General features: G+C 37.2%; 1 protein-coding gene across 23 annotated transcripts; it reads right to left on the reverse strand.

The window, feature by feature from the left end:
- Positions 1-91: 91 nt before the first annotated feature.
- Positions 92-27,946, reverse strand: MTRR (5-methyltetrahydrofolate-homocysteine methyltransferase reductase). Of its 23 annotated transcripts, none has more exons than XM_085573642.1 (17): positions 27,802-27,946; positions 26,907-27,021; positions 24,189-24,350; positions 19,296-19,449; positions 18,748-18,866; positions 17,092-17,209; positions 15,793-16,165; positions 12,783-12,905; positions 11,043-11,196; positions 10,178-10,266; positions 8,314-8,494; positions 6,891-6,933; positions 6,272-6,458; positions 3,851-3,969; positions 2,297-2,389; positions 2,030-2,209; positions 92-1,098 (listed from the first exon to the last, which is right to left on the reverse strand). In XM_085573642.1, the coding sequence occupies exons 6-17, from the start codon at positions 17,187-17,189 to the stop codon at positions 954-956; spliced, it is 1,785 nt and encodes a 594-aa protein (XP_085429768.1). In that variant the 5' UTR covers positions 17,190-17,209; positions 18,748-18,866; positions 19,296-19,449; positions 24,189-24,350; positions 26,907-27,021; positions 27,802-27,946; the 3' UTR covers positions 92-953. The 23 variants fall into 23 exon arrangements, with proteins under 23 accessions (XP_085429768.1, XP_085429765.1, XP_085429763.1 ...); XM_085573639.1 differs by lacking the exon at positions 18,748-18,866 and adding an exon at positions 21,254-21,437; XM_085573637.1 differs by lacking the exon at positions 18,748-18,866 and adding an exon at positions 21,254-21,437 and having other exon boundaries at positions 26,907-27,040.
- Positions 27,947-27,977: the final 31 nt, after the last annotated feature.

Genomic DNA, 27,977 nt, shown 5'->3' on the forward strand with positions numbered 1-27,977 from the left:
TGAAGAGAAGCATGAGTGACTTACTTTTACTTTTCCACCTATCTGTACTCCAGATGTCCCTTGTTAGAAAGACAACCAGACACTTCACTAATTTGCTTTCAGCCACTTTATTTTGCAGTGAGTGGCCCTATATAAGGGCAACTAATTCCAAAACACTGTATTTTCTGTCTTTAACTTAAGGAGATTAATTTAGTAATCTGCGAAAGTATTTACCAAGCAATATTCTTCCATCAACCAAATTCAATGCAATTGGTGGGTTTTATCATAAACCACAAACATTTCAGAGATGGGAATGAAAACAATTTCAAAAGAATTATGCAGGAAGATCTAATAAGCATTAGAATGGCGTGTTGCAAATTTTGAGACATGATGTAATGCTGTGATGGAAAAGCTAATTATTTAAAGACAACTTTGGAGCTGAAAATTTTCAGTAACCTTTCTGTGCAACATTGTGGACATTCATTCCTTTTGGCAGTTACTGTCATTGTGCAAGAAGAAAAAATGCCAGCAGTCTCAGCAAGTATCTAGGAAGTGTTCAAGTAAATCTTGGCAAGTCAGTAATGTATTTCAAGATGCACAGATCAGTGTGTAACATATTTACGCTGTAGCTTCTTTATGTATATATTACAGGAAAAGATACATGATGAAATGTCAGCATACAATTATGCTCGTACAAGTGCAGAAGTTTTTAGTTTATACATCAACCTAATCTTAAGATGAGAAAATCAAGCACTGAGACAGTCCATTATGAAACTTCTCCAAAAAAACATACACTTCAAAGGCCAGCCTGGCTTGTTGTCATTTAAAAGGTTTCATGTTCCTGTTGGAAAGGTCAATAGAGAAAGTTAACCTTTGTGTGACTACTGACAGATTTTTTGGCAGTAACTTTTAGTCAAAACAGATGCGTAAAAGGAAGTATTTTGTATTACAAAGATATAAGAAAAGCTAAATATTTAGCTCCAAACATCCTGCAAATATCGTTTTGCTTCTCGAAGCATGGCCAGGATTTTCATTGCTTCCAATTTGTCAGCTTCCATTTCCATGCTTAAAATGTCTACTATGGCTTCACTTACATCATCAGCCATGTGCTTCTTATCTCTGAAAAATAAAAAATAGAGGAGGAAAATTGTGATTGTGTATTTTCCCATTTATCAATAGCTTCAGATGCAGGACAATATAGGAAAGAATCATTAAAAAAATCCCAAACAAAAATACAACTTTTATATTGTACAGCATGATTCTGAGTTTTCCTGTAGCTGAGCATTGACATTAACTAGGGTTTCCCTCAATCAAACACTACATAGTTTTCAGCATGCTATAATTCATAAGTAAAAAACCTTGCAACCCTAGTTGAGCTGGCAGGGAATAATAGTTTCTTTAAGGAAGAATTGGAGCGGCTGAATGAGTTTTGATTCCTATGTCACTACAAAGTTCCAATATTAAAGACAAAAACACCCAAAAATTGGTACCAAACCCCTCACCTATTAATAATGCTATTTTCAATATGAATAGCTGGCATTTATACCTGCAGGAGAGTGCATTAACATTGGGCCCTACAGTCAAAGAGTTTGTCCATTTATCAACAAACTTTCTAAAAATCTTGAACCTCCAGGTAAGTTAGCATCCGCAAACAAAACCTCCCATCATAAAATTTATTACTATGACTAAGCTTTAGCATTCTTGAGCACCTAAACCTGGAACACAGAAGACTGCTATTGTCTCACAGATGAGCAGTTTCTCATCACATCTATGCATATATGTCATTTTTTAAAGAGAAATCTACTGGCTTGAAATATCTTATAATTTAATTGAATACTGAACAAAAAAAGGAAAATAAAATAATAAGCAACTAAAGCAATCCGTGGAACTGTGTGGTTACTAGCTGTATTTCAAGCTTATCCTGGAAAACAGTGGACACAGAGATAACTGTCTAGCCCTCCAGGAAGGCTCTTTCAGCATCATACTGGTCTTTTCCTTCAAACTTTCCAAAGCCTCAAACTTCTGAACAGTCAATTTCCACTCTACTCACCCACATATATAGAAGTAACCTTTCTCTTTCAGCAGGACTCTGGCAACTTCCTTAGCACAAAGCCTAAGGACATCTTGCACATATTTAGGTGGGGCCACTTCCGCAGTTGAAGAGTCTCTTGAGAAACAAACCTTAAGATGAGTTAAGGTTCCATTTTCAAGAAAACATTGGAGCTCATCTCTGAAAGGTAATAAAAGCCTGTTAGCAATGGCTCAGAGATAAGCATTCCCTCATGAACACAAAATGGATGTTAAATAGTGAACTTGCTTGAACAAATAGTCTCGATCCTGATGCCGACAACCAAAGAACAGCCATGTTTCTCCAAATTTCCAGTCTGCATGTTGTTCTCTGAGCTTCTGCCTAAAGAAAAAAAAATCCAATCCTTTTTTATCAACTGCAAAATCAGAAATATACATAACCTAATTTTCATTTAAAGTAATATTTTTAAAAAACTCTGTATCGGCAGAAACGTGAAACAATTTAGGTAAATCAAAGTCAAACCCTCATTTCATTTTCTTGACTACTCACTTTCAGAACAGCTCAAGATCAATCAATTTCAATTTTTTTTTTTTTGCCACAGTTTCATATTGGAATAGTCAAGACTGACACATCCAAACATCTTAAAAAATAATCCAGACTGCTGAATAAGGTAATCACTACCTTTTATCCTTCATTGGAAACTATGTAAAACCACCTGGGAAAACTTAGCAGTTTTAGAAGGCTTTCCATTTAGCTGTAGATACCTGCTAGATATTATGAATAACAATTTATTAACTACCACATCATCAGAAAAATTATTTCATTTTCTTGAAATAATGCTGGAAATATTAGTTTAAAGGGGTTTTAGGTGCCATTTTCTAGTTACACTAAGAAAGAAATATTTCATTTATACTTCAAAAAAATGCAAAATACTTTTGAGAGGTAAAGGTATATTTGAGAATCAAAATTAAGGAGTACACAATGATTTGGCTAAAGCAAAGCATGGAGTTAGAAACATCATATCAAAATTTCAATTTTCTCTCAAATAAAATATTTTGAAAATTCCTATAGGACCCAAGAAACTCCATTACCTTGCTGGAACTAATGAATATGTCACACTAGAATATGTGTTGGTTACCTTTAAAACTTAGAACCATTCCCACCCAAATACTTCACTCCTGCTCTTCCTTTCCTCAGAATGATCAAGGTTTTACATATTCTTGGTGATGTGCTGTCACTTTTTGAACAAGCATCTCTGCCTTGCAAAATGATGCTGCTGTAGTTGGAGAGGGAAAATAAGAGATCCACCTTCCCTCACACACAAAATCCCAAACACCAAGACTACTGCTGAGTTGAAGGCTCTGGTGCCAAGCTCCTTATTTTAAAACACCAAAATGTAAATCACACAGAAATAAGAGAATACGGGAGAAAACTTGACATTCACTATGCCTTTTAATACAGATGTCATTTCTCAAAGAGGTGGATTGAACAACAAATTAAGCCTATCAATACTTCATAAAAACTATCATACTCTTACAGGACTTCCACCAGCAACACAAACAGATAAAGGATTTAATTCCTTATTACTATTTCTGCAATTCACCCAACTTCTCATATATCTGCTATGAACAGTAAATATAGTCAGATGAAAATGTAAGTTTTACACTTTGAAAAACAAATAAATACACAAACAATGCTTGTTCAAAATTATTAAGACTCCTTGTAATCAGACTACCACCATTACAAGAAGAAAAAAAAAATAACTGCATTAATACTAAAACCCTCAGGCTGTATTTCTCCTCAACATAAAGGCTGCTCTCCAGCTAACAACTTCGTACATACCTATGTTGTAAGAAACCAATAAATGGTGCAATTCCTGTTCCTGGACCAACCATAACGAACGGCACAGATGGGTCTGCAGGTAAGTGGAAAGCATTGTTTGGACGAGGAAAAATAGAGATCTAAAATAAAATTAGGTAAAATATGGGTATTCTTAAGCAGTAAAAACACCATGACATTTTTAGAACCTTCAGAATATTTACACAGCATATGTACCCACACACCCTTTTAAATCCTGAGCTTCAGAGTTCATCTTTAATGCCACACAGACATTTAGAATAAAATCTCACAGAAGTCTCTGGAGGAAAAAAAAAACAAAAAACCAAAACAACAAAACCACACCATATTGACAAACATATTAATCCATCTGGAGGACTGATGGAACCACACACACATGAGGTGCTGAATATGAAAATTGATTGCACCACAAAACTGGGGAATAGTGTTACAGAATGCATGGAAAGTTTGGTGTTGGCATTCGAATGGAAGTAAAGCTAGTTTATAGCTATCAAAGCAACTCAACCTTTTTTCACATTTGGGAGGATTTGATTATAGTGAATTGAATTTGTTTATAGTGAATTGAAGCCTACTGATAAAGAGCCTGCTTTCTTAATTTTCATGAAAGTTTTACATGATTTCCAAAAGTATATGGGTGAGGGGAGGGACATAACAGCTCAAAGATCTTGGAAAATGTTTTATATAATCCCAGTGATAAACAGTAATTCTAATTTTCATATCTGTGTCAGAAAGGAAGTAGTATTTTCATAAGAGCTCCATTCCTATCCTCTGAGACACATTCAACGTAATCTATAGAAAATAAGAGATTACTATTTTAATTTTGAAAGATTATTCAAGACTCAGCAGCAGCCATGGCAGAGCTTCATACATTAAAGTCATAGCAAATATCTAATTTGTTTTGCACATTAAATATGAAAGGATTTGAATTTACTTTCAAGTTTAAAAAAGAAGACGGGCACTAGACCAAGTTATTTAAGCACTGCTGTGTAAATCTAAATGGTTTAGCACTGCTAATTTATTTTTTTATACTTTAATTCACTACAGACATAACAATGTTGAAGAGCATTATTTTTCTAGGTCCATGATGATAAAAAAATAGAATAATTCTCGCTGGTGGGGAACAATACTTATATATATACACACACACACATATATATACACTTCACACCACATTTGAGTAAGGCATTTATTTACCCTATTAATGATTCCAAACTGGTCATTCTTTTAAAACAGACTGCAAATGGTAAACACATTTATACTCTAAAGTATATTCAATTAATCTAATATATTTTTGCATAAGATAACATTCATCTGTTTTGTATGGTTATCCCATATATTTCTGCAATCTATTGCTGCCCATTTGTCTATGCTGAATTCTAGTTTGTGCAGTAGACAAAATCATTTCTAAACTTTTTCCACACTCATTTTGTAATAGTATTTTTTTTCTTTTTAGCCACCTCTTTGTCTTGTTTGATCTTTAATTAATTTCAAATCAATTATATTTTAAATAAAGAGCAGACGTGAACACTGGAATAAGATATAGGATGCACATATTAATCTTTGCATTAGTTTTAAAAAATGAAGATTACTTGTATGGTGTTTTCCCCCATTTTGTTTGACTGACACCTTGAATTATTGGCACAGTTTTCTTTCAACCAAATTATATTCTTGTTTCCATTTTTCATAATCAAATATAGATTAGGCTGCCAGTAGTTCTTTTAGAGAAAAGATATGTATATCACACATATCAATTATATAGTAGAATTGCTATTTTTTTAATAATTAGATTAGATCTAGTGACTTTGATATCAATTAATTACACAGAATCTCTGCCACAAAATGAAATGCGGGGAAAAAAAAATAAAGTACCTTCTCTCTGTAATATAAACTGTGGCAAACAATCACTGATACACATCAGAAAAAAGCACAGAGGACTGGCCCCTGTGTGATATTCAATAATTTGGCCTTTGCAAACTCTGCAAGACCTGACAAGAAGTGTGAATTTTACAGTTTGTCCCCTATTACCTGCCACTGTTTCCTGGAAATGACCAAGTGCCTCTCTCTTGTGATGCAAACAGTCATGACCATTTAATTACACAGAAGTAGTTTAGTCCATGTAAACATCCTTCAAGATACACTTAGGACTACAGAGGAGTGGAAAACAATTTTGGCCTTTCCGTAATGGGAAATTTCACAATTTAGGTTTGCATAGATAAAGTAAAATTTAACTTTAGTGTTTAGGAATCAAGTTCAGGACATGTTATACAGAAGTAGGGTAGAACTGCAAAATGAAGGTGCATGTTCCAAAGCACATGCACTGCATCACAGCAGCGAACAAAAAAACCTGCAGTTGTTTCAGACATGCATTGATTTAACAGTTAATGTCTCTAGAACTAATATTCATACCTTTTCAGTTAAAGAGCTTTCTCCTTTTGTATTCTGAGAGTTTTTACTGGGGTGCAGTAGAGGTGCAACTAACTCAGCAAGCCACCCTGTACATACTCCTTTCCGTGAGACTGGTCTACAGGGACTGGCAGGGAAATCCACAACATTAAATACAAAGCACAGCCTTCCTGGTTGATATAAGTTTGAACTGCAAAGACAAAAATATTAAAAACCAACCTCAAACCTGAGAGACAGCTGTACAATCTTGCAGCAGATCTGTCTGCAGCCCAAACTATTTAAACTGAATCAAGATTCTCAATGTTCAGCTAACTGCATAATACTTATATTTAGTTAGAAATTGTTTTAAGGCTGGACTCAAAGGCCAGTGTCTACAGAAGGAAATCCAAATTCCTACCAGATTTACCTGTGTGTGAACTTGTTCTTGAGAGCTTTACCAAAGCCCTGCCATACACCCAAAACAATATTCTTTGAAATAGGCAATGTGTTTTGCAACAGGGTCACAACTACATTTTCTCCTTCACTCCTCTCCTTCTTCCTCAGATTTTAACATACACAAACATATTTGAGAAAAACCCCATATCTAAATAACTAAGATAACACAATTTGAATATTTCATTACCTTGAAACAGAGTAGGATCTGGCTTGTAATTTAGGAAGATGTTCTAAAGAACAGGGAAAAAAAAAGTATCACTTATTTGATTCACTCCAATGAAGATATTGTATAATGAATGTTTACTATGAATGGTACTATTTACTATTAACAGATTACAAGTTATTTTAATTTAACTGCAATTTTATTCTAGTAACATTCAGCAATTGTGGTTTAGAAACAGGCAATTAAGACCTGAACTCTGTTTTGAATGCGTTTTAGACTTTGTGGAACATCAATTAGAAATCCTATACAATGAGACCATAACAGTTAATTTATGGGGTTTTTGGTCAAACAAAAGTGACTGTAAAGTATACAGAAGAGATGCCAGTAGCTAGCAGATGAGGTGAAGCTTGAAATTTAATTTTCCCTACCTTTCCCTATGAGCTCAAAAGCTCTCACAATAGAGATTGCTTTATTGAAAGTTTCCTATATATAATGTCCTAGAAGCAGATGTGTCAGCTCAGTTTCAAACCACTGATTACCTTTGTGAAGTTTTGAAATCTCAGCTGAAAAAACAAGACACAGGGGTTCATGGGGCATTTTTTGAACAAGAACCCCCCTATATATATGACACACACACATTTATATCTACCTATGTATGTACATAAGCAGAACTACTCTTTTTGCCAGGACATGCACATCCTGACATATTTTAAAGGTGCTCTTCTACGTGAGAGGTTTTAAAGCATTTAAAGGTGCTAGTTGCTAGGAGGAGTTAAGAAAAGGTAGTGCAGTGAAATCACTTAAGACACTAAACCCCTTCAGCAATTTTTGGTTAGGGTGGACAAAATGACTACAGGAAGACAGAAAGCAATTTCTTTGACTCATATTATGAAACATATTAAGAAACTCTGGATTTTAATTTGAAAAATACCTGCCAGAAATTTCAGATGTATTTGACATAGTTACAGCTATAGTCCCATCCTTTCAGTATTTTATATCAGGAACCCAGTGAGTGTGTTAAACATAGCATAAATACAGATATACTGGGAAGACCATTCTATTTTAACAGGTAAAAAATGCAAGGAAATACCATGCAGGCAGAGAAATTAGGAGCTGTAAAAATATGTCTTTTTTAATTGCAAGCAATTGATGAACTGATTCATAAAGACCCTAATCCTACAAGCACCTTATGCTTACTTTTTACGTACAGGAGTAATGCAGAGTCAAAGCATTGGTGTGATCCTAAACATTTGCAGAAAGAAAGCCAAAGACTATGAACTATAGAACAGAGATTTGCTCCTCAACAAGAGTTTCAGCTTGATCACTATAGAAACTATATTCTTAAAGCAGTTAACTGAACAGTTACTCCCCTTTCTTTGGAAACGGAACATTTTGTTTGACGCATTTTCAGAAACCAAATCTAATTAGATCTAAATCAGTCTTTTACCAATTAACAGGCTAAGTGAAGGCTTGCAGCTTGGAAAAGCATGAAGTAAATCCAGGAGGCAAACATTAGAATCTCTAATAAAGCGAGTATAATCAGAGGCTCCTTGTCTGCTGCAAAGCTCTTGAAGCCTTCGTTTTTCTCCCGCATCACTCGTACATTCTACAAGAGCTCGCAAAAATGCCTGCAGGGAAGAAAGGAAAGAGTGAAGGGTAAAAAGACTTGTCAATTTGGAAAATCGATCACAAAACTGGGAAAAACTTGGGTTGCCTGGGGACAGGAATTAGTTTAATGGATAATAAACTTTATCAATTTTTTTTATTGCCCTCCTAATGTCTGCAACGAGTTCGCACATCAGAAAATCCTACTTTTCCTACTGAGCAAGGAAGAGACAAAAAAACAGGCACAAGTCATTCCACCCAAGAATTCCAGGTTTTTGAAAGGTGTTCTTATTGCCCCTATTTACACTTTAGTTAGGCAGCTCCATAACACAATTCAAGACAAAACACCATTTGCTAGGGTACAGAAGCCAGAAAATGAATAACAAAAGTCTTAGAAGATATATGACTATAAATAAAGTATGGTATTAAATGAGTCATGTTAATGTTGTTGTGGTGTTTTCTTCTATACTTTATGCCCACACACTGGTAGTGTAAACTTTTCTTAAAGGAAAGTTAAACTGAGCATTGTAAGATAAAGTGAAGACCAGATGTAAATAGTTACAAGTTTTTTTTTTCAAAAAAGGAAATGGAAATAGACATGGTGCATAAAAGAAAAGTGATAGAAAACACCAAATGCAATCAGATGACACATTCTACACAAAGGAATACTTGGAAAATAATGTGTGCTCAGCCATAGAGCTTCCAGACAATAGTTTTGAATATGGAGTCACACAAAGCACATTTTAGGCTGAAGACTTAATACAGCAGACAGGTTATAAAAACTGGCTTTAGTGATATTCCCAAGCCAGTACTCTCTGCCTACCCTTATTCCTAAGACAAATTTTCAAAAACACTAAATGCGGTTTTGAAAAGGTTGAAACAACATGAATATTCTCTTCTGCTGCAAAATCCACTAAATTGATTAAAAAGATCCTCTGAAAAATTGATTTTCCTCAGAGACCTGATAACACAATTGTTTAACTTCATCTTTCACATAAAGTTGTCTTTAAAATATGTTTTGACAATACTAGAAATACAGATGCATTTTCAGTTCAAAACTTTGATTTTTTTACATGCACAAAATGAAAGGAAAATAATATATACATGTTGTGAGAACAAACACTAAAAAAGCAAAAATCTTCCTTTGAATACTGCTATGTTACTGAAATGTTAAAATAAAGATTTAAAATTTCACAGATTTAGCATAATATTGTGAGTTGGAAGGGGCCCACAAGGATCATAACACAAGCTCTTAAGTTAAAGGCCCACACAGGGTTACCAGCACCATGCTCTGACCAACTGAGCTAATGTAAAGGACACTGCAGTACATTTTCATACACCAATATGTGTATTTTAGCAACAGAACTTGACAGGTGTGGCTCCCTCTGACTAAAAAGACTGTTTACTTTAAAATGACTATGGGGCTAGGTTCAGTCAGTCTTCCCAGTTACCTGGCACCAAGTTATCTAATACTTTTCTACTTCCAGACTAGTCATGAATCAAAGATACCACAGAATAGGAATGTCTGCCAGATAAACTACCAGAATTGACTTTTTTCAGAGTAAAGTAGAAACAGTAGCAAACAAACTGACAATCCTTATTCACCAAGAGATACCATAACTACTCACAAAGCAAGGACAGATCTGTAAGAGACCATATAGCATAGAATCACTGATTTCTCTTTAGAAGAAAAAACACATAAACACCTTTTTGGGAATTGCTCTTATTTCCAGACACCAGGTTAGAATGAATCTGAGAGTGCTTCTTTCAGGGATGTGCTGTGGACGAGATGCTCCTAGTTTAGTAGGCGAAAAGAGAACAAAAACAAAGTAAAACATGCATGTATTAATATACAAAAGTGGCATCACACATCTCATACTTAATGGATAACTTGTGCCGCCCACAAAGGTGCACAGAATCTCACAGTGAGAACTGATTTATCTATAAACCAGAACAATAAAGAGCCCCCTACACCACCCTGTGGAAATAAAGACACAACTCAGCAGAACCATTAAGACACCAAATGCAATACAAGAAAAGAATAATTCACACAGGTCCAGCCAGCAATACACAGGCATGCTTTGAACCTGAAGCCACTTCTTCTGAAGTGACTCAGCAGAACACATCCATAGACCTGCAAGTCCATTAAAAGGCACCTTGCAGCAGCACTAAGGTTTGTCCTTGAGGAGTGCAGCCCTCTTGGGATGTAAAACAGATTGACATGCAGTGCTGTGCAAGGAGATTTTACTTTCAAGTGAGGGATTGTAAGGTTATATGATTAAAGCCTTATCTCCACAAACATGAAGAAGCACAGACTAAGAATGAAATGGATGAATGCCAATGCCATGCTGCAGTTCCCAGCCAAGGGCTCATCTACTCATCTACAGTAAAACCAGCAGCAGCATTCTTATACATTCTGGGTTTTAACACATCACTGTGAGTTCCAATATGCCTCCATGAAAGACAGTTGTGTTCCCCCATACTAACAGTAAAAATATTCAAAAGTATGTACACCAACTCATACCAACACAGAAAGGAGCATAGGCCCATGACCAGTCCATCGTGCCATACCTTTCTTTTTAGTGCCCTGCTTAACTTTTATACAAACAAAGCTGTCTCCTTTTTCACAAAGCCCCAAACTGTGCAGAAGCTTTTCCACTTCACTGACATTGTTGGGACATATTACACAGAAGGCATCTCCAGGCTGGTACTCAAAAGATGTATTCTGTTTTAAAACATGAAACATTTCTATTAAATCTTACTACAAACCAAGGCATTCCCATTCCTGACAACAACCTTCCCACTATTGTACTCACAATAAGTCAAGTATTTTTATTTTGCACTAACACTTTGCTGTTTTGAGCACATCAGAAATGATGTAGTCATGTTTTCTTTTCAGGCTTAACCTTACTAATTAGAAATAAGTCTTTCCTTATCTGGTTTAAATATTTGGACACTCTTTAATGAGAACTGCTGAGCGGCCCGAACAGAAGGAAAATAAATACGTATTAAGAGGTTGTGTTATATAATCAGCCCAGATCATTAATTACTGATGTTCTACATTTTCTGGTTTGAGAAGACCAAAGAAATGAAGTCCTCATAATTAATGCAACCTTTTATAGATACATATCATCACTAAAAGAAAATTTCCTAGTTTAACTATTTCATGAATTGTGACAGAAATGACCAGAATTGCTTTTATTTTTTGGAGGAAAGGAAAAAAAATAACCAGACAAGAGCACAGTGAAAATTTAAATCTTAAGACCTAGATTCTACTTAGCTCCTGAGATTCTTGTGTGCAACTGCTCAAACTGTTGTGTGCAACTCAAGCTTCTGCCTATTAAAGGAACACACAGAATTATACTTGCATCATTATGTTCCTCTTATGCATCAGGTGAGTGACCTGCATATACAGACTGGCAAGAATGTTAGGTGAAAAATGCAAGAAAATGCTTAAATTTTCACTGGGTGCTTATGGCAGAATGCATTTACACATATGGCACACACAAATACAGGCAAAAAAACCATGTCACTTAAAGAATCAGTTGCTCAAAACTAAATAGAATATATTTATAACTGAGATTTAGAGATGTCTCACGTATATTGAGACAGATTAGGCTAAGAGTGTCCAACAAAAGGTACTGCCAAAAATCACAATATCCCAAAAGTAATATTCCACCAATCTGGGAAACCACCCAAAAGCAACATCCTTTCCAAGATTACTTGTAAAGTAATATCGAACACTGTCTGCCTGCCTTTCATCTTAAAACCAGAATACAAAATATGATCTTCACTGAATAAACTAAACCATTTTTTAAACCAAGGCTGACAGTTTGAGTAGCATGTTAACAAGTCATATCAAATGAATGTCGAAGGCAGAAACAGTGCTCAAGAGCTAATAATTCCTATTAGTGAAACTGTTTCACTTGTGTAGAATACCCACCATAATAAACAGTCACAATTTACTATACAGTTTCTGAATATTCTTCAACTTGTATAAACTGAAAGATTATTAATTTGCAATATATTCTGTCTGCCTTTCTCCACTGCAAATTCCCTTCATAAAGGTATTTCACGCAATATGATATCCATGGAACAACAAAGACATTAACTTGACACTTTGTTCCTGTTTTGACTTCCACAGAGTCCTATTTTTCAACAAATAAATCAAACTTAACATTTACAAAATGTATCAGCATTTCTTTTTAAACAGTCAAATAAATAATTTTTCCTCCTCAGTTATTATACATAACACACATGGTTTTCACCCTTTATTTTAACCCACTAAAGAAAATGCCATCACCAACTTACTGCAATATCAAGCTCTAAGAGCAATGCAGTCTTTATTGCATCTTCCCTAGTGAGCTGAACTGCTTTCGTAACTGGCACTTCAAAGGTTGTTCCCTCTGAGGTAAGTGAAGACAGATGCGGATTCTGAAAAAGATGACACATAAACTTACACTAAAAATGCAAATCAGCTTTATGACATCCTACTATGACATACAGGAATTGTTGGTGCAGGTTGTTTTTGAAACAATCTTAGAAAACAACTCAAAAAACAATAAGGAAAAACATGAATCTTCTATACACATATGATATTTTGCTCTTTTTAAAATATCACAAAAATCACATCTAAGCAATAACTGGCATATATTCAATTACAACAAGTCAGAAGGCTTGAACAGTCTAATGGGCCTATGTTATTACCAAATGCAGCGAGATGTTTCAGTTTTCAAGAACTGCCTTGAAAATAGCCAAGTAGAGAATGGCATTTATGTTAAACCCCAGAAAACTCCTGCTTAATTAAAGGATTATTAGGTGTATAGGATAGACAAGTAAGAACAGAAGTTACATCATTGCAGCTTTACATCTTAAGGCTTTGTGGTCCGTTTGGGGATTACTATTACAGGCAACTTATAAAAGGTTTTTTAAATTAGAACTAATGAGCAAAACCCACTCTACAAGACAGCATCATGTTATAACATTTCTATACAGGTAAGAATGTGCCCCAAGTATGACAAATGGGCACCAAGAATAATTCCAGATCACATATGTCAAAGGCTGCCACTTGAAGATCACAATACAGCCCTCACTTCTCATCACTATAAAGTTTCTTTTGAGATCAATGCAGACAAAAATAAAAAGAGGCAGGAGGGATACTAAATGCCTTTAACAATACTCTGTCAAATGTAAAGGAATCATCCCACCAATAAATAGGAGAATATTCATTAATCTGAAGATTTAAATTTAAAAAGGAGACAAGAGAATCTCTTGAGACCAACAGTTGGAAGTTTCTTTGTTTTCTTAAGACTTTGACATGGTGATTAATAGCTTGGGCCATATCAAGTCATTGTGCATCAGATGGACTGTTGTAATTGTCTACATTTGTATTCCCTCCAAGTCAAATTAGAGGCATAATGAAATCAAGATTTAAGCTAAATTGTATTATCTCACACTTCCCAGAAATGCTTTAGACCAACTCACTAGTCTGCTCTGCTATTAGTATGCAGAAACTTGCTAATTCAACCCTGAGACTCAACAGCCTAAGACAAAATCATTTAAGTAACTGGAGAGATCATGTACCAGGCCTTCTTTAAATGGCAGGGAGTCTCTGTTTGGAAACATTCAAACCTCACCTTGATGAATTTAAAAACACATCAGCTTCAGCTCTGCTTGGCAAAAAATACCTGCTGTTGCAATGTGAGATACCAAAAAAGGACATGAATTGTGTGATAACTGCAAAACCAAACATGACCCTACATAGAACCTACTCGTTGACAAAATCTATCCAAATATGTCAATAAGAGTTCCAAAGGAAAAAAAAACCCCACAAACATGCATTTGATTCTTTCTAGGGCTCAAGACGACCACCCTGCTTTATACATCTGAAATCTGGACTCTAATCTTTAATCTGTCACCGAGTTCCAGATTAGCTGGTTCAGCTTTTTCCATTTGCTGTTCCAAAGCAAGCTTTTTTTTCTATATAGAGAAAAGGCACCAGTATTAGAACCTGAAAAACTATTTCAGGAATCAGCCTGAATATATGCTGACTTTAAGAATACAGGTTCTTTTAAGGACTGTAGAAGCACATTTAACCCAACTATTACTCTTTAATACAAGAGTACCTCTAAATCATAAACCTGAAGAATTTTAATTATTTTGCTCATTATTATTGAGCAAAACCAACAATATGAGGTTTAAAAGAAAAGCAAAATTATCCGGTGTTTAAATCCATACACCCTTCCATAACTATATTAGCTAGACTATGTGATTCTCTCAGCATTTCCATTAACAGTCTCAACAGAGAGCATCAGAGTCTGAGGATACTAAGGGGCTTTCATGATCATGAGCAGCCACACCAGAGGACTGGGACCAGAAATCCCACCTCAGCTCAGAACTGGTTCTTCAGCCCTGGCCACAGCTACATTACAGCAGCACTGGTCAGCAGCTGTACCACAACCACGCCCATAACTGGACACAGATCCTGTTGATCCAGGCCTGGATCTTGAGACCAGCTTCTTGGCTTGGGCCAAGATTTCCACAGAATTGCCCGATGATCTGCACTCTTGGCTGATCCGGGCTGCAACCTCCTGTTCTGCATTGCTTGGGTAGTGGGTAGCAATGCTGGATTTGTTACTACACACAGCTCCTGGCTCCCTGTCATTTAAAGAGCAGACAGACTTCACTGCTTCCTTGCATGGATAGCTGAAACATCTACCCTCTACAGGCTACTAGAAAAGTTTGAGTCACTCTTGCCAACTGGAGATGACTTCCAGCTCACGCTAATTCTTCTCTTAGGACAGCAGGTCTTTGTTCAATGTGCCTTCAACATGAAAAGTGTATCGGCTTTTGACCTACAGTTCATCTTCCATTTCCCACACTAAAATACCAATCAAGTTTTCACAATGATAAATTTCTCAATTACTAAGTATGCAGTACGATTTTGAGCAATTTTACAGCATCTTAGTGCATTCTGAAAGTACAGCATATTTGAACAGAAACTTTACTGTGCACTTAACTACAGCAAGATGTTTTCACTGTTGTAAGCCACAGAGGACTTTGAATTGTTGCCTTCCTGACAGTGCAATACCGACTTATTATTTAGTTGCATTACATCTTGACATAAGTGTCCATAACCCATATGGTGGCACCTACATTCAATACAAATTGACTTTTTACTTAAAATTCAAAAGCCTCCTGCATTTGGGGACATATATCCATTATGTAAGCATTCACTTGCTCTTCTGAGCCTTATGTAGGAGTATACACTCATATTTCTACAAGTACTAGAGGCTTCCATTACTCAAAGGGAAGTCCTTACCTCGTCCTGGGTGTCCTGAAACTCCACCTCTATATATTCTGGTGGCAAAGCAGGAATATTAAGAGCAGACTGAGAGACAGGAGGGACAGAATGAAGAAGTGAAGGTTCTGCATCTCTAGCTGGAGTCACAAGATTGATGTCATCCAATTTCTGTGACAGATTATCAGAACCCCTTGCTCCCTCATCTTCTATCTTCAAGTTCTGTACTTCAGAGCTTAGCTTTAGCTCTTGCACAACATGTGAAGCTGTAGAGAGAGAGCTGGAAACAGTACTGACAGCACTGTTCATGCCTTCTTTCTCTTTCTGCAATTGTAATGCTTCCTTGAGGGCAAGCCAAAGTCCGTCAATCCAAGGATCAACCACTAATTCCAAACTGGGAATGGAGGGGAAAAAAAAGAAGAAATGCATGGATGAATTATTGTGACTTCCTGGACTGTTAATTTACAAATAATGAAAGACCACAAAAACAAAAAACACTATTTACTTTCCATTTCTAATATATATCTGCAGCTGTTATCAAGATTACTTCTTTGCCAAAAAAAATTATTTAGTTGTTACCACTATGTAAATTTACAGAGTCTAAAATGTATAACAACCTTGCTTTTTTTACAGTTTCTCATTTTTATTTCTTTTATATGGTGAACTTTATGACAGAAAGTTGAAGGAATGGCAGCAGAATATGCAACTTTTCATTGTGCAACAGCAACATCAATAGCTTACACTAATAGCCCATTTTTATTATTTCAGAACACAAGAGGTAAGTTTTATGGCTGTGACAATGTTTGTGTTCAAAATGCCTTGCATCATCATGCACAGAACCAATAAAAGCAGCAGTTCAAAATAACTAAGCCAAGACTGCAGCCTACTGGCCAGAAAGAATAGCAGAACAGGGAGTTGTTTTCTTACATAATTCCTCTACAGCAAAGAGAGAAAAGTTCTTATATAATTATTCTAAAGTGATCCTCTGCCCATCCCCAAAAGAGGAAAAAAAAAAGAAAAAAAAATAGAAAATAAAAAAGAAACTACATTTTCAGACCTCTTTACTTTCTTTGACTTATTTAATTTCTACAACTGCTAAATACTATTTTTCATTACAGATGTTTCCTCACACTTTCAAAATGGAGTTTTACTTAATGGCAATTGAGACTGAAAAGGTGTACTATGCTGAGGCAGAACTCATTTCTATGAGGTGCCGAGTATCCAGCTTCAATGGAATTCAAAGGTTCAGAACATTTAGCTAAATGCCTACACAAATATTGCATCATGAAGAAATAAAATCCAAACCCATTAAGCTCTTACCCTACACAGTCATCTGCTAATCCTGTGTCATAGAAGTGCTGGGCACCAAGTTCTTGAAGTCGTCGGTCTACTGTCCTTCCGCCGTTACAAAAGAACATGTACTCTGAATCTCCCAGACCTAGCAAATTCAAGGCAAGGGGAATTGTGTCAGTCAGGCAGCCTCCCAGGCTACACAAAGCCAGGACAGGCTTTTCTTGCAGGCAAACAGAAGAATCAGGTATGTTGGAGCAAGTCCACAAGAGGGCACCAAGATAATTAGAGGAATGGAGCACTGCTCCTAGGAGGAAAGGCTGAGATAACTGGGTTTGTTCAGCCTTGAAAAGAGAAGGCTTTGGAGCAATTTGAACACCTCGCTGTGGTCTTCCAGTACCTGAAGGGAGCCCGCAAGAAAGACATGGGGGATTTTTACAAGGACATGTGGTGACAGGACAATAAGGAATGGCTTCAAACTGAGAGTAGGTTTAGATTGGATGTTAGCAAGAAATTCTTTATTGTGAAGGTGGTAAGGTACAGGTTGCCCAAAGATGTTAGAGATGCCTCATTCCATGTTCAAGGTCACACTGGATAGGACTTTGAGCAACCTGGTCTGTGGAAGGCATCCCTGCCCATAGCAGGGGGTTAGAACTGGATGATCTTAAAGGCTCTATCCAACAAAGGCCTTCTATGATAAAAATAATTATAATATCTATAAATACTTAAACACTTGCATATGCAAGTATATTATTCAGATGCTACATTGAAATATACATGCATGTATATGAATTTCAAAAAAAATTGTGTTTGCCCCAAAATAGGGTTGAAGAAGTGGCACCTCCTTCCCAAATGTAAGACAGAGAAATACTATGAAAACACTTAGCTTTCAATCTTTCACATGCCAGAAGAATATTGCTTTTAGTTTGAGGCTTTTAAAACATACAAAATTCCTCTAACTGGAAAAATACAAGGAACTGAAAACTGATAAACTACGTGTGAATTACCAAAATAAATTATCTTTCAGGATTAAGTTGTTAATAATATCAGCAACATAAATTGTATTAAAGGAAATTTTAAAATATTAGAAACTTGCAGGAAAAAAAAAAGGATCAAACATAGGAGTGATTCTAAACAAGAAGCTTTCCCCTCTTAACAGCCTTTTCTTCTTTTTTTTTTTTTTCCTTTTAAGAGGATTTTTCTTTCTCTCAAGCACAGTACTTGGAGCAAACATTTCATTGGACCAGTTTAGATGGATACCACGAATGTTTTTTAAGACTAATAACCTGTTAAACTTGAATCACATTGTAATTTAGACACTATAATAATTTCTGCTATAATAAAATTCAGGGTTAATATAATACTTATCTTCACACACACACATATGCATGCAGTCAGCTAAGAAAAACCTGCCCATTTCACAAACTGTTATGTGTAACTAGGCAATAGCATAACAGCTTCTCAAAATGCTACATGATTAGGATGCATATAGTTCAGACTTATTATACATTATATATCCAGTACAAATTTCCTTCTAATGGGTTCCTTCCTTATTAGAAACTTAGAAATTTCCTCACTCCCATCCATCAACTTAAACTTGTCAGGTAAAAATAATGTAGGTTTAAATAGACATTTCTGGAGTTTGTTTATAAATGAAATTTATAAATGAAAGCTGAACAAACTAACCTTACAATCAGCTCAAGATATATCATGTACTTTGCCAAATCAGTATTTTGCTTATCCATCTTTAAGCTGAAGGTATATTCATTCTCTTGATGAGTACAGCGTTCAAAACTAAAGCATTACTGCAAATTTAAAGAGATGAGAAGATTTAAGGTTTTTACTTTTAAGAAGTTTTTATACTGCCTTTCCCTCTGTAGGGAAAAATGCCCAATGACTCACACAGCCAAGTAAACTAATCTAGTTTACTAATCTCTGTAGAGACTTGACATAAAATTTAAACTTCAAACAGTTATATATAGCTTATATCATATAGTTTTTATGCAGAGAGAAAATTAAGCTATAAAAAATTACATTGGTAGCTTACATTCAGATAATTTTTATGATGTTTTTCCTTTATTGCTCATAGAGGACATAATATAAAAATGCTGTTTATAAAAATAAATGTTTTATAAGCACTTAAAAAAGCCCAAATCGCCTATTCAGAAATAAAAGAAATATAAAAATTATTCACTGACAGACAAGTTCTGCAATAACAGAAAACACTAAGTCACCTAGCAATCCATACTGGAGATGTGCGAAATGGTCAGGAGGCAAGGTCTTGTCTTGAATTTTCTTTACAAACTTGCGGGCAGTGTCTGGAGGGTCTCCTGTCCCAGTAGTGGAAATAACAATAACTACAGGATCCTTTTCTGTTTCCAGGTTATACTACAAACAATAGAACAAGTTAGAAGGTGCCATTTGATACATAATTGTGGCCTTAGATACTCTATCTCCCACCTTTCTTCTTCCCAAGTGTACACAAAAACCATTTAATCACATTTTACCTATATTAAGCCACAGAAAATCTTTCAAGTAATTACAAGCAATTTTGGGGATGCAATTTATGATCATATTTGGAGTTTTCAAGACTAGATTTGATAAAGCCCTGAAGAACCTGCTCTGACCTCAACTGACCCTGCTGCAAGAGGACATCATAAAGCCTCTTCCAACCCAAAATATGCTATGATCCCATTACAGATGTCCAAGGGCAGCGTTTTGAAACTAGTACATAAATGAAGAATACTTCACAACTGCACTCAGCTTAACTACACAGTTCTTACAGTATTCTTCAAGTGGAAAAAGTATTTTTATATATATGATCACAGTCACACAGCCATAATCCTCATGATTCTACACAGATAAGTAGGGTGTGGCCATACAAACTGAAGGGATCATTTCTAAATACCGTTAAGTATCATTTGGTTCTGTCTGATAACGTCCATGTTACAGAATCACAGTATCAAAGAATTAACTAGGTTGGAAAAGACCTTTGAGATTATCACACCCCAAAAAAAAACCCAGTCCTTTTGGGGGAACTAAGGTAGCTCTGAAGAGTGATAATCAGACACCGTGCTCTATAGTCTGATTAATTTTGGCCCATCCACCCTGCCCCTAATTCACTTGTCTCTCCTTTGCTAATACTGGGCTCCCACATTTCCCAAAGTTTCATGGGGTTATTCCCATTATACCAACTTGACAAGAACTGCCTGTAGTAGGGACTGTGTGTCAGTTCCATAAATTTGGATCTCATGAAACCATTTATTACTTCTCATGTAAAAAGCACTCAGAACCTCTGACTATCCTATCTTTAGCAGGCTGCAGCACTGTGCCAATCAGTCGGGTCACCCCCACAAATTGCTCTCACAGCACCCTTATGTCTGTAGGTAGTGACCTCTGTGAAACACAGCTCCAGCCCAGTGTTTGGGAGTGACCTCTGGAGACCACCTAGTCCCACCTCATGCCCCAGGTATGACTAACAGACAGCACTGCAGTCAGTCAGCTGGATGAATTTTGAAAACTTCTAAGGGTAGAGATTTCCCTTTTCTGGGCAGCTTCTTCTATGCAGAACTTCTCCACCAGTGTCAAATATGAGTTTATCAGGCAGCACTCAATGGATTTGGCCTCCTGCTGTCTAGTCTGGCTCACATAGGCTGCTATTAGAGCATTCCTTAGCCTCATTTTTGCCATAATAACCTAAGCTCCTTCTACTGCTCCCTGTGGGTTGCAGTTTAAATCATCTCCCAGCACTCTAAGTTTAATAAAAATAACAGGACTATGAGAAAATAGATTGCAAGAGGTGCTGTGTTTCACTCAGAGCAATTTCAAGACTGCAATTCAAAACTCCAGATTTTGAGGAGTTATGTTCTAAACACCTCCCTCAACAATCACTCAAACTTTATCTCCTTGCCAAACCATGTAAAAAATTACCTGACACCTACAACCCAAAAAGGCTAGGAACACATAGAAACAGACTAAAATTATTTTATTTTTAGCAACGTTTCCAAATCTTTCCTGAAAAAGCTAAAAGCAGTTGCATGGTAAACTTAAATTACTACATGTCTTGCCTCTGACAGCGGCCTACAGCAGAGACCTAGAGAAGCAGAAGTAAAGAGAGTAAACATGCAAGGATATTCCCAGGGCACTTTGTCAGACTTCAATGAGTTGTGGCCCAGGAACCTTCCAAACACACCTTTTGTCTTTTACAAGTTCAGGCAAGCTCCAAGTATTCATAAAATCTTGAGACTTTCCAAACAGTTGTACAAAAAAAGGCCTTAAGGGTCCTGTTGCAATAAGGACTCAGATTTTCAAAACTTCCACAGCTGATTTGATAATAGAGACCCACAACTTCTGCAGTGCATTGGCACAGGTGATTACTGCATTTACAAAGAAAGGCAAATTATTGAAGTAAAGAAAGTAAGGGTCTACTGGTATCACATGAGAATATACACTAAAATGAACTCCATTAAAAAAACCAAAAAAGATACAAGCTCAGAAACTAAGAAGTGGCATATTAGAACAAAGGAATGATTAGCTCACTACGTTCTTGCTTACTCCACTGCAGATTTTCATATGCTAAATTAGAGACCTTTTGAAAACTAAACATTTGGTGATACAGGTTCTGCAATAATTTGTGTCAGCTACTGTGAGGATTTCTACATCACCAGACCAGCAAGAACCTAACACAACTACACAGTTTTTTACTCTACCTTCTACTTTCTCCTATATCCTTTGTATTTCAGGTTTGTTTCACTCTTTCTTTTTCCTTCAAACATTCTCCTCAGCTGAAGATAGCAATGTCACTCAAGAACAGTGAGCAGCCTGCTCAAGCTGTGCATAGTTGCTGAAAGAAGAGGATGGGATCAGACAGCCAGGTTTGTCTCATCCAAATTAATACATATCATGACAAATGTACTTATTCAGATAATTCATCCAAGGCTGACTACACACAATGTGACCCAAGACGATCTCCATTTAGCCTCCTATTTTTTACTGCTCCTACCTCACTTCCACTTCATTTCAGTCTTCATAAAACATAATCACCATACCCAACTAAAGATTTATGACCTTATCTTACCCCTTGAGACACAAGTAGTGTCTCTCACTGTAGGTGAGAGACACTAATTGGAAACAGCCAGTGTTCCAGAAACCTGAGCAGTATTGGACCATTCACTTTTGAATGGCAAGAATTACTATTGCTAATGGCAAGAATTACTATTACTGGCTCTGTAACCACCTAGTCCATCCACAGCCCTTCACAAGGTCTGAAAATACCCAAAAGCTACATAAAGTCAGACTTTCTAACTGAAAACCAGGGAAAAAAACGGAAGCTTATATGCAACAAAATTTACAAAGCTGCAGAAGTTGCTTTTTTTCCTCAGTGCTGAATTTTCACATTCTCAATTCATAATTAATTTGCAGCTCTGAATTGTCTTGCCAAATTTGGCAAAATACATTTATTTAAGTGGCAGGCCAATAACACGGCTAGAAATGTTCTATCACCTTCCTGAAACTAATCTCCAAACCTGTCAAATGCAGAAGAAATTAAATGTAAGAATCTAAGAAGAATCTTCACATTCCCTGCTGGCTGCATAAAAGTCTCTTTCTAACATTCAGCTCCATACTTACTGCACATTCATTCAAAATGTCTCACATTTTCAAGTGCATTGGAAAAACTTTTAGATGTTATTTTCTCCTCATCTCATATGAAATTCCAGGCTATCAAGTTCTGATTGTTTGGTTTTTGTGTATTTTTGTTTGAGAGCATACAGTTAAGAGTACTTTGTGAAGGAAATTACAGTCTATAATGCTTTTAGTTACAGAACTAAGTTTTCACATTCTTACTCTTGGATAACAGCAAGTAATAAAAAGCCACTTCCTTGTCCCAGCCAAGCATTTTATTTTGTTTTAGAACATAAATTGAAGTGAGTCCTGTGGGAATTGAAATGAGTGCATATACTAAGCAGCACAAGAAGACCTACAAAAGCACTGGGCCATGCTGGAGACCACAGTTAACACAACACAGAACATCAATGCAACAAAAGAAATTTAAAAAAACCTCAAAAACAAAACAAAACACAACAACAAAAAATCAAAAGCAAACAAAACCAACAAAAAACAAACAACAAGGAAAAAAAGCATCATTTCTTGCCGCGCTCCCGCCCTGGTTCCCTTTGTCTCAGCCCCGGCTAGCTCTTCTCTGGGGCGAGAGTGGGCGATTGAGGCACCCTCCGCCGCTCCCAGCTGGGGTTTGGAGAGTGCCTTTGTGGGTCCCGAGCAGCGCTAGCAAGCCTCGCGGTGGTAAATGAAGAGCGGATCCTGCTGGGGGCTAAGTCCAAGTTTATTGTAGCCCAACGGGGCCAAATATCCTAGAACGATGCCAGCCAACAGGAACAAGCACAAGGTGCTTGCACTGGCTTATAAACTGTAAGGGAGGGGTATCCAACGACCAATGGGGATAGGGATAGGGGGTGGCTCCGGGATGGGGGGATATGGTGGGGTCCAATGGGGGAAGGATATGGGGGGAGCCCCAGGTCCTCGCCCAATCACCCGGTGCCCAAGGTGGAAGCTTCTGGATGGATGGGAAGGGGCACCGAGTGATAGACAAGGCACCCGGGGTGGGTAAAATGCCTCTTTCAGGGTGATGGATAGATACTGGAAAGGTGGGAAGGGAGGACAAGGCAGGAAAACTGGGGATAAACCAAGTTGCACACGGTGGTACAAAGGAATAAACCAATACATAATACAGGGATAATAAAACATACAAATAACGCAACTCCACAATTTCTAGTAACAGCAAACCTGACCTGTAAGTACAGAATTCATTCACTACTGCATACATAAAAAGTTTTCAAGTCACTGAATCATTGTTAGAAGAGAGATAAAGACATATTAATCTACAGTTCTAATAAGAAAAAAATCTGAAGATTTATCTTTGGCAGAAGTTTACTAAGCAGCTGTGAGTATTGGTTGAAATTAATGATTCACAAAGAAGAAAAATTTTACACTAGATGGTGTTTTTCAGGTGGGTGCATCTACTACCCTTCATCAAGAGCCACCTCTCTAGCATGTGAAAAAGAATGCAGTTCTTCAATACATATTTTTCAAAACAGCATGGAGTATCTCACCTTATCCATTTCACTCATACAGTGCATATCAGCTTCAAGTCCATGGGCACCTGCTTGCTGCCATATTTCCTCAGCTATGGCTTTTGCCTGCCCCTTTTGTGTTGCATAGAGGAGCAAAAACCTCCTTTTTGACTCACAGCACATGCTATTTTTTTAGAGAAACTGCAGGGGAAAAAAGAATTTAAAATGAATTTCTTATAAGCAGAAAAGAAAGATTTTACTTTGCTTATGAGATTAAAAAGAGATAAAGATAGCAGAATCAGTGTTTAACTTGGAAATGAGGCAACTGATCTAAAGTGAAGTAATTTCTCACAAGTAAACTTTGTAGATCAGGTTGCAAAGGATGTGTGGTGTTGGTCCTATGTTCTGTACTGCCTTGATGCTCCAGTAATAAAACAATACCTCTAATATCAAGAATTTAGTTTGTAAAGAATACAACATGAAAACATATAGTATTTTTATTATATTATTATATATTTTCCATCTCAAGTTAGTGACTGCTTTGTTCACTTTTCCAAGCTGTCTTTGAAAACAAAACATAGACCTGGTGAAGTCAAACTACCAAGGCTGAAGAAAAAAAAAATTAATTCTCAGTTTCTTCTTTTCTGAAATCAGTATTTTTTGCTGCAATGACTTTACACTTTATTGCCCACTATGTATTTTGGAGCACAAACACTGACTTTAATTTTGTATTTCAAAAGGGAGCTCCTTACACAAGTGCAACCTGACTCTGAGGTTAGCTCAGTTAGCTCCATTCACCTGTCCCATGAAAATTTAAATGCAAGAAGTTTTCTTCCATTATTTTGACACAGAGAACAGCACAGATTTAACTTCAGGCAGAAGTAAATAAGAGAGAGAAGCAGAATGTCTTTAGAGTGAATATTGCAAATTAATTTTTTGACAATATTTTCTCATTGCTGAGGAGGTGCAGTAGAACTCAAATACCTAGAATTAGTATGAGAAACTTTCAGTTCCCAATCTGAGGTACCTCTCCCATACCTGGGCCCAGTTTGCTGCACTTCACTTATTACTTCCACAAAGCATTCAGAAAACATTCAGTGTCCTAGCCAGACACACTGAGTTATGGAAACCTGTGGCTACATAATTTGAAGTATCTGTTTTTTCTCTTTCTCTCAAGAGGAAACAAACATATCTGAATTGTATAAGAAAATTGTACTCCATAGATATGGCAGGATATTTTTCCCCATAGTGCAGAAGGTTTTTCCTACAGGATTTTTAAAAATTATTTTGATAATTATAGATCAAAAGTAGCAAAACTAAGTGACAGGTTCTTAAGAATGCCTGTACTATATATGAATTTCATTAAAAATATAATTACTAGAAAATGTTGAGGTTTTCATTGTATTTTCTTCTACTATGTTTTCCATTTTAGTTTTCATTTTAAATTAATGACATATATTATCTAAAATTATTAGTAATTACTTTAACAGCAACCTTTAAATAAATTCATTTACATAACTGGTTTCATGCACATGTGTGCACAGAAGGCGCATACAACAAAGCAATCCTCAAAATTATTTTTCACCTTCCTTTTCCAAAAGAAAAAAACTGTGCTAATTATGATGATTCATGTAAAATAGTGTAAATACAGTTTAAATACCCTCAGATCCTTGTATTAATACAGATTCATCCTGGTCATGTGCTGTGTTTTCACCTAACACTCTTGTCAGCAGGTGGCATCACCCGACCACAAATGAATAAAACCAATAAAGACAAAGCAGCGCTTCATTACTACACTCATACCTCAGAAAGGGAGAAAGAAAATCAGCTTCCCACAAAGACCACACCATAGTACAGAAACCTTCTATACAAGAAAAGCTGAGGAGTAAGCTGACAACATTATAGACCAGACACTACCAACAAGTCTGCTAGAACAAGAGTTAGCTTGGGAAGCTGTTAATGTCTGAGAAGCACAAAAATTTACAACAGCAGGGGCAATGGAGAGGGCAACAGAAGAAATAGCAGCCAAGATGTAGTCTGACATGGTCAGATGGTGCCCTAATAGTGCTATGACCTCTACCTAGGTCAGGCAGAGCAGCCAGAATTCCTGTAAGACATTGTGAGTTTTCTACTCCAGCTAGTATAGGAACAATAAAGGGTGCAAAAAGTAGCCACACACATTTTTGCTGCATAGATGTGAACTTGGAGAGAAGTTTGTTCACTAGTGAATGGACCAGTAGCTTGCAGGGAGGCACAAAAATCTGGAGCAATCACACCTCTCACAGAGAGCATGTGGAAACAAGAGAACCCACACAGCCAGAAAAGCTGATGATGCTGGAGATGCACATGCAGATCACCTGAGACAAGGTACTGCGTGTGTATGCAACAGTGTGAATGAATCCTTGTAGCAATGGGAGAGAATACAATCAAACAAGTCTTTGGAATTAGATACAGAAAGCTGTTTAAATATTTGTGGCATTTATTAACATTTTCCAGGTGCCTAGTTTTATATGTGTTGCATTGTTGCTATTCATCTTAAATACATAATTCAATTTGACTGACTAGCTTATTGAATTCCCTAGAAGTTAATTATGTCAACAATAGACCAATAAATTCCTTTGATCAGTTGATCTAAACTGCTCAAGTTGAAGAGTTTCACCTTGGGAACACATCTTCTCTCTGTCATCAACCGTAAGATCTTTGTGTACAGACTGCCAAGTATCATTGCCCAAAAGGAGAAAAATCATTCATGCCCACCTGCAGATGAACAACCATAAACCAGGAACACACTTGCTCTCAGATGAGGATGCTGCGCACACTGCTCTTGCTTTGCTGCTCTATACACACTTCAAAGATGCTACGCCACTTCCACCTACGTGATACAAGTGCAACTGGAATAAATAGGGGGAAAAAAGGTAATTGTTGAGCTATCAAGCTTTCCTAAGAATCCCTGTAACTTTAATAATACTACCACGCCAGCAGCCTTTAAACACGTTGTCGTGCTGGAAGATACACATCAAAACACAATGTTTAAGATGGGAGCACAACCTGTGATTTGCTGGATCACACTCAGAGCTTTACAGGCAACTAAGGATGAAATTCCAAACTACAGCTCTCCTGATCCAATACTTGGAAAAGTCAGGGAGCTAGCAGTCCACGGAAGATTAGCAGGGAGTCCAGCAGCTCCCTAAGGCACCAGAGTGTAGGCCAATCCAGGCAGGAATGCCGCTGGACGACACATGCCGCTCCAGCTGTGCCGCAGCTGCACGGCAAGGCCAGACCGCGCATGTCACGGACCAGCTCTGTCAAACATGAACTGCGCGGCCACGGACCGGAAACAAAAAAGAAACTTCAGTGCACACACTACTAACTATGTCATCAGTAGATGGATAAACTCCTTAGATCCTCATTCAACCTGAACTGCACACATGCAGGAGTTTCACCCTTCTGAAACTTAGAAGAACGTCTTCTTTCTGTCAGCAACCAGAAGAGCTTCACGCACTGCTCTGTGGCTTTAACCCAGGTTGCGGGACCGTGCCTTGAGCAACAATGCCATTCCCAAGCCGCTTTTAAAACAGCCTGCGACTCGCTCAGAACCATTCCAGGGCCAAGACAAATACAAAAGGAAACACAAACCCTCCGCCCCGCCCACCTGCTCCGCCCGGCCCCGGTGCCCCTCCAGCAGGGAGCGGGAGTACTTGCGCTGCAGGACGCAGTGCACACGGACGCGGATCCCAGCTCCAAGCAAAGCGCCGGCCCGCGTCCCGCGGCTGCCCGGGAGGAGGCCGGGGCGGGGCGGGGCGGGGCGGGCGGAGGCGCCGGAAGGTC

This window comes from Lonchura striata, chromosome 2, assembly GCF_050655825.1.
Source record: "Lonchura striata isolate lonStrDom1 chromosome 2, ASM5065582v1, whole genome shotgun sequence".
In the NCBI taxonomy this organism is placed as follows: domain Eukaryota; kingdom Metazoa; phylum Chordata; class Aves; order Passeriformes; family Estrildidae; genus Lonchura; species Lonchura striata.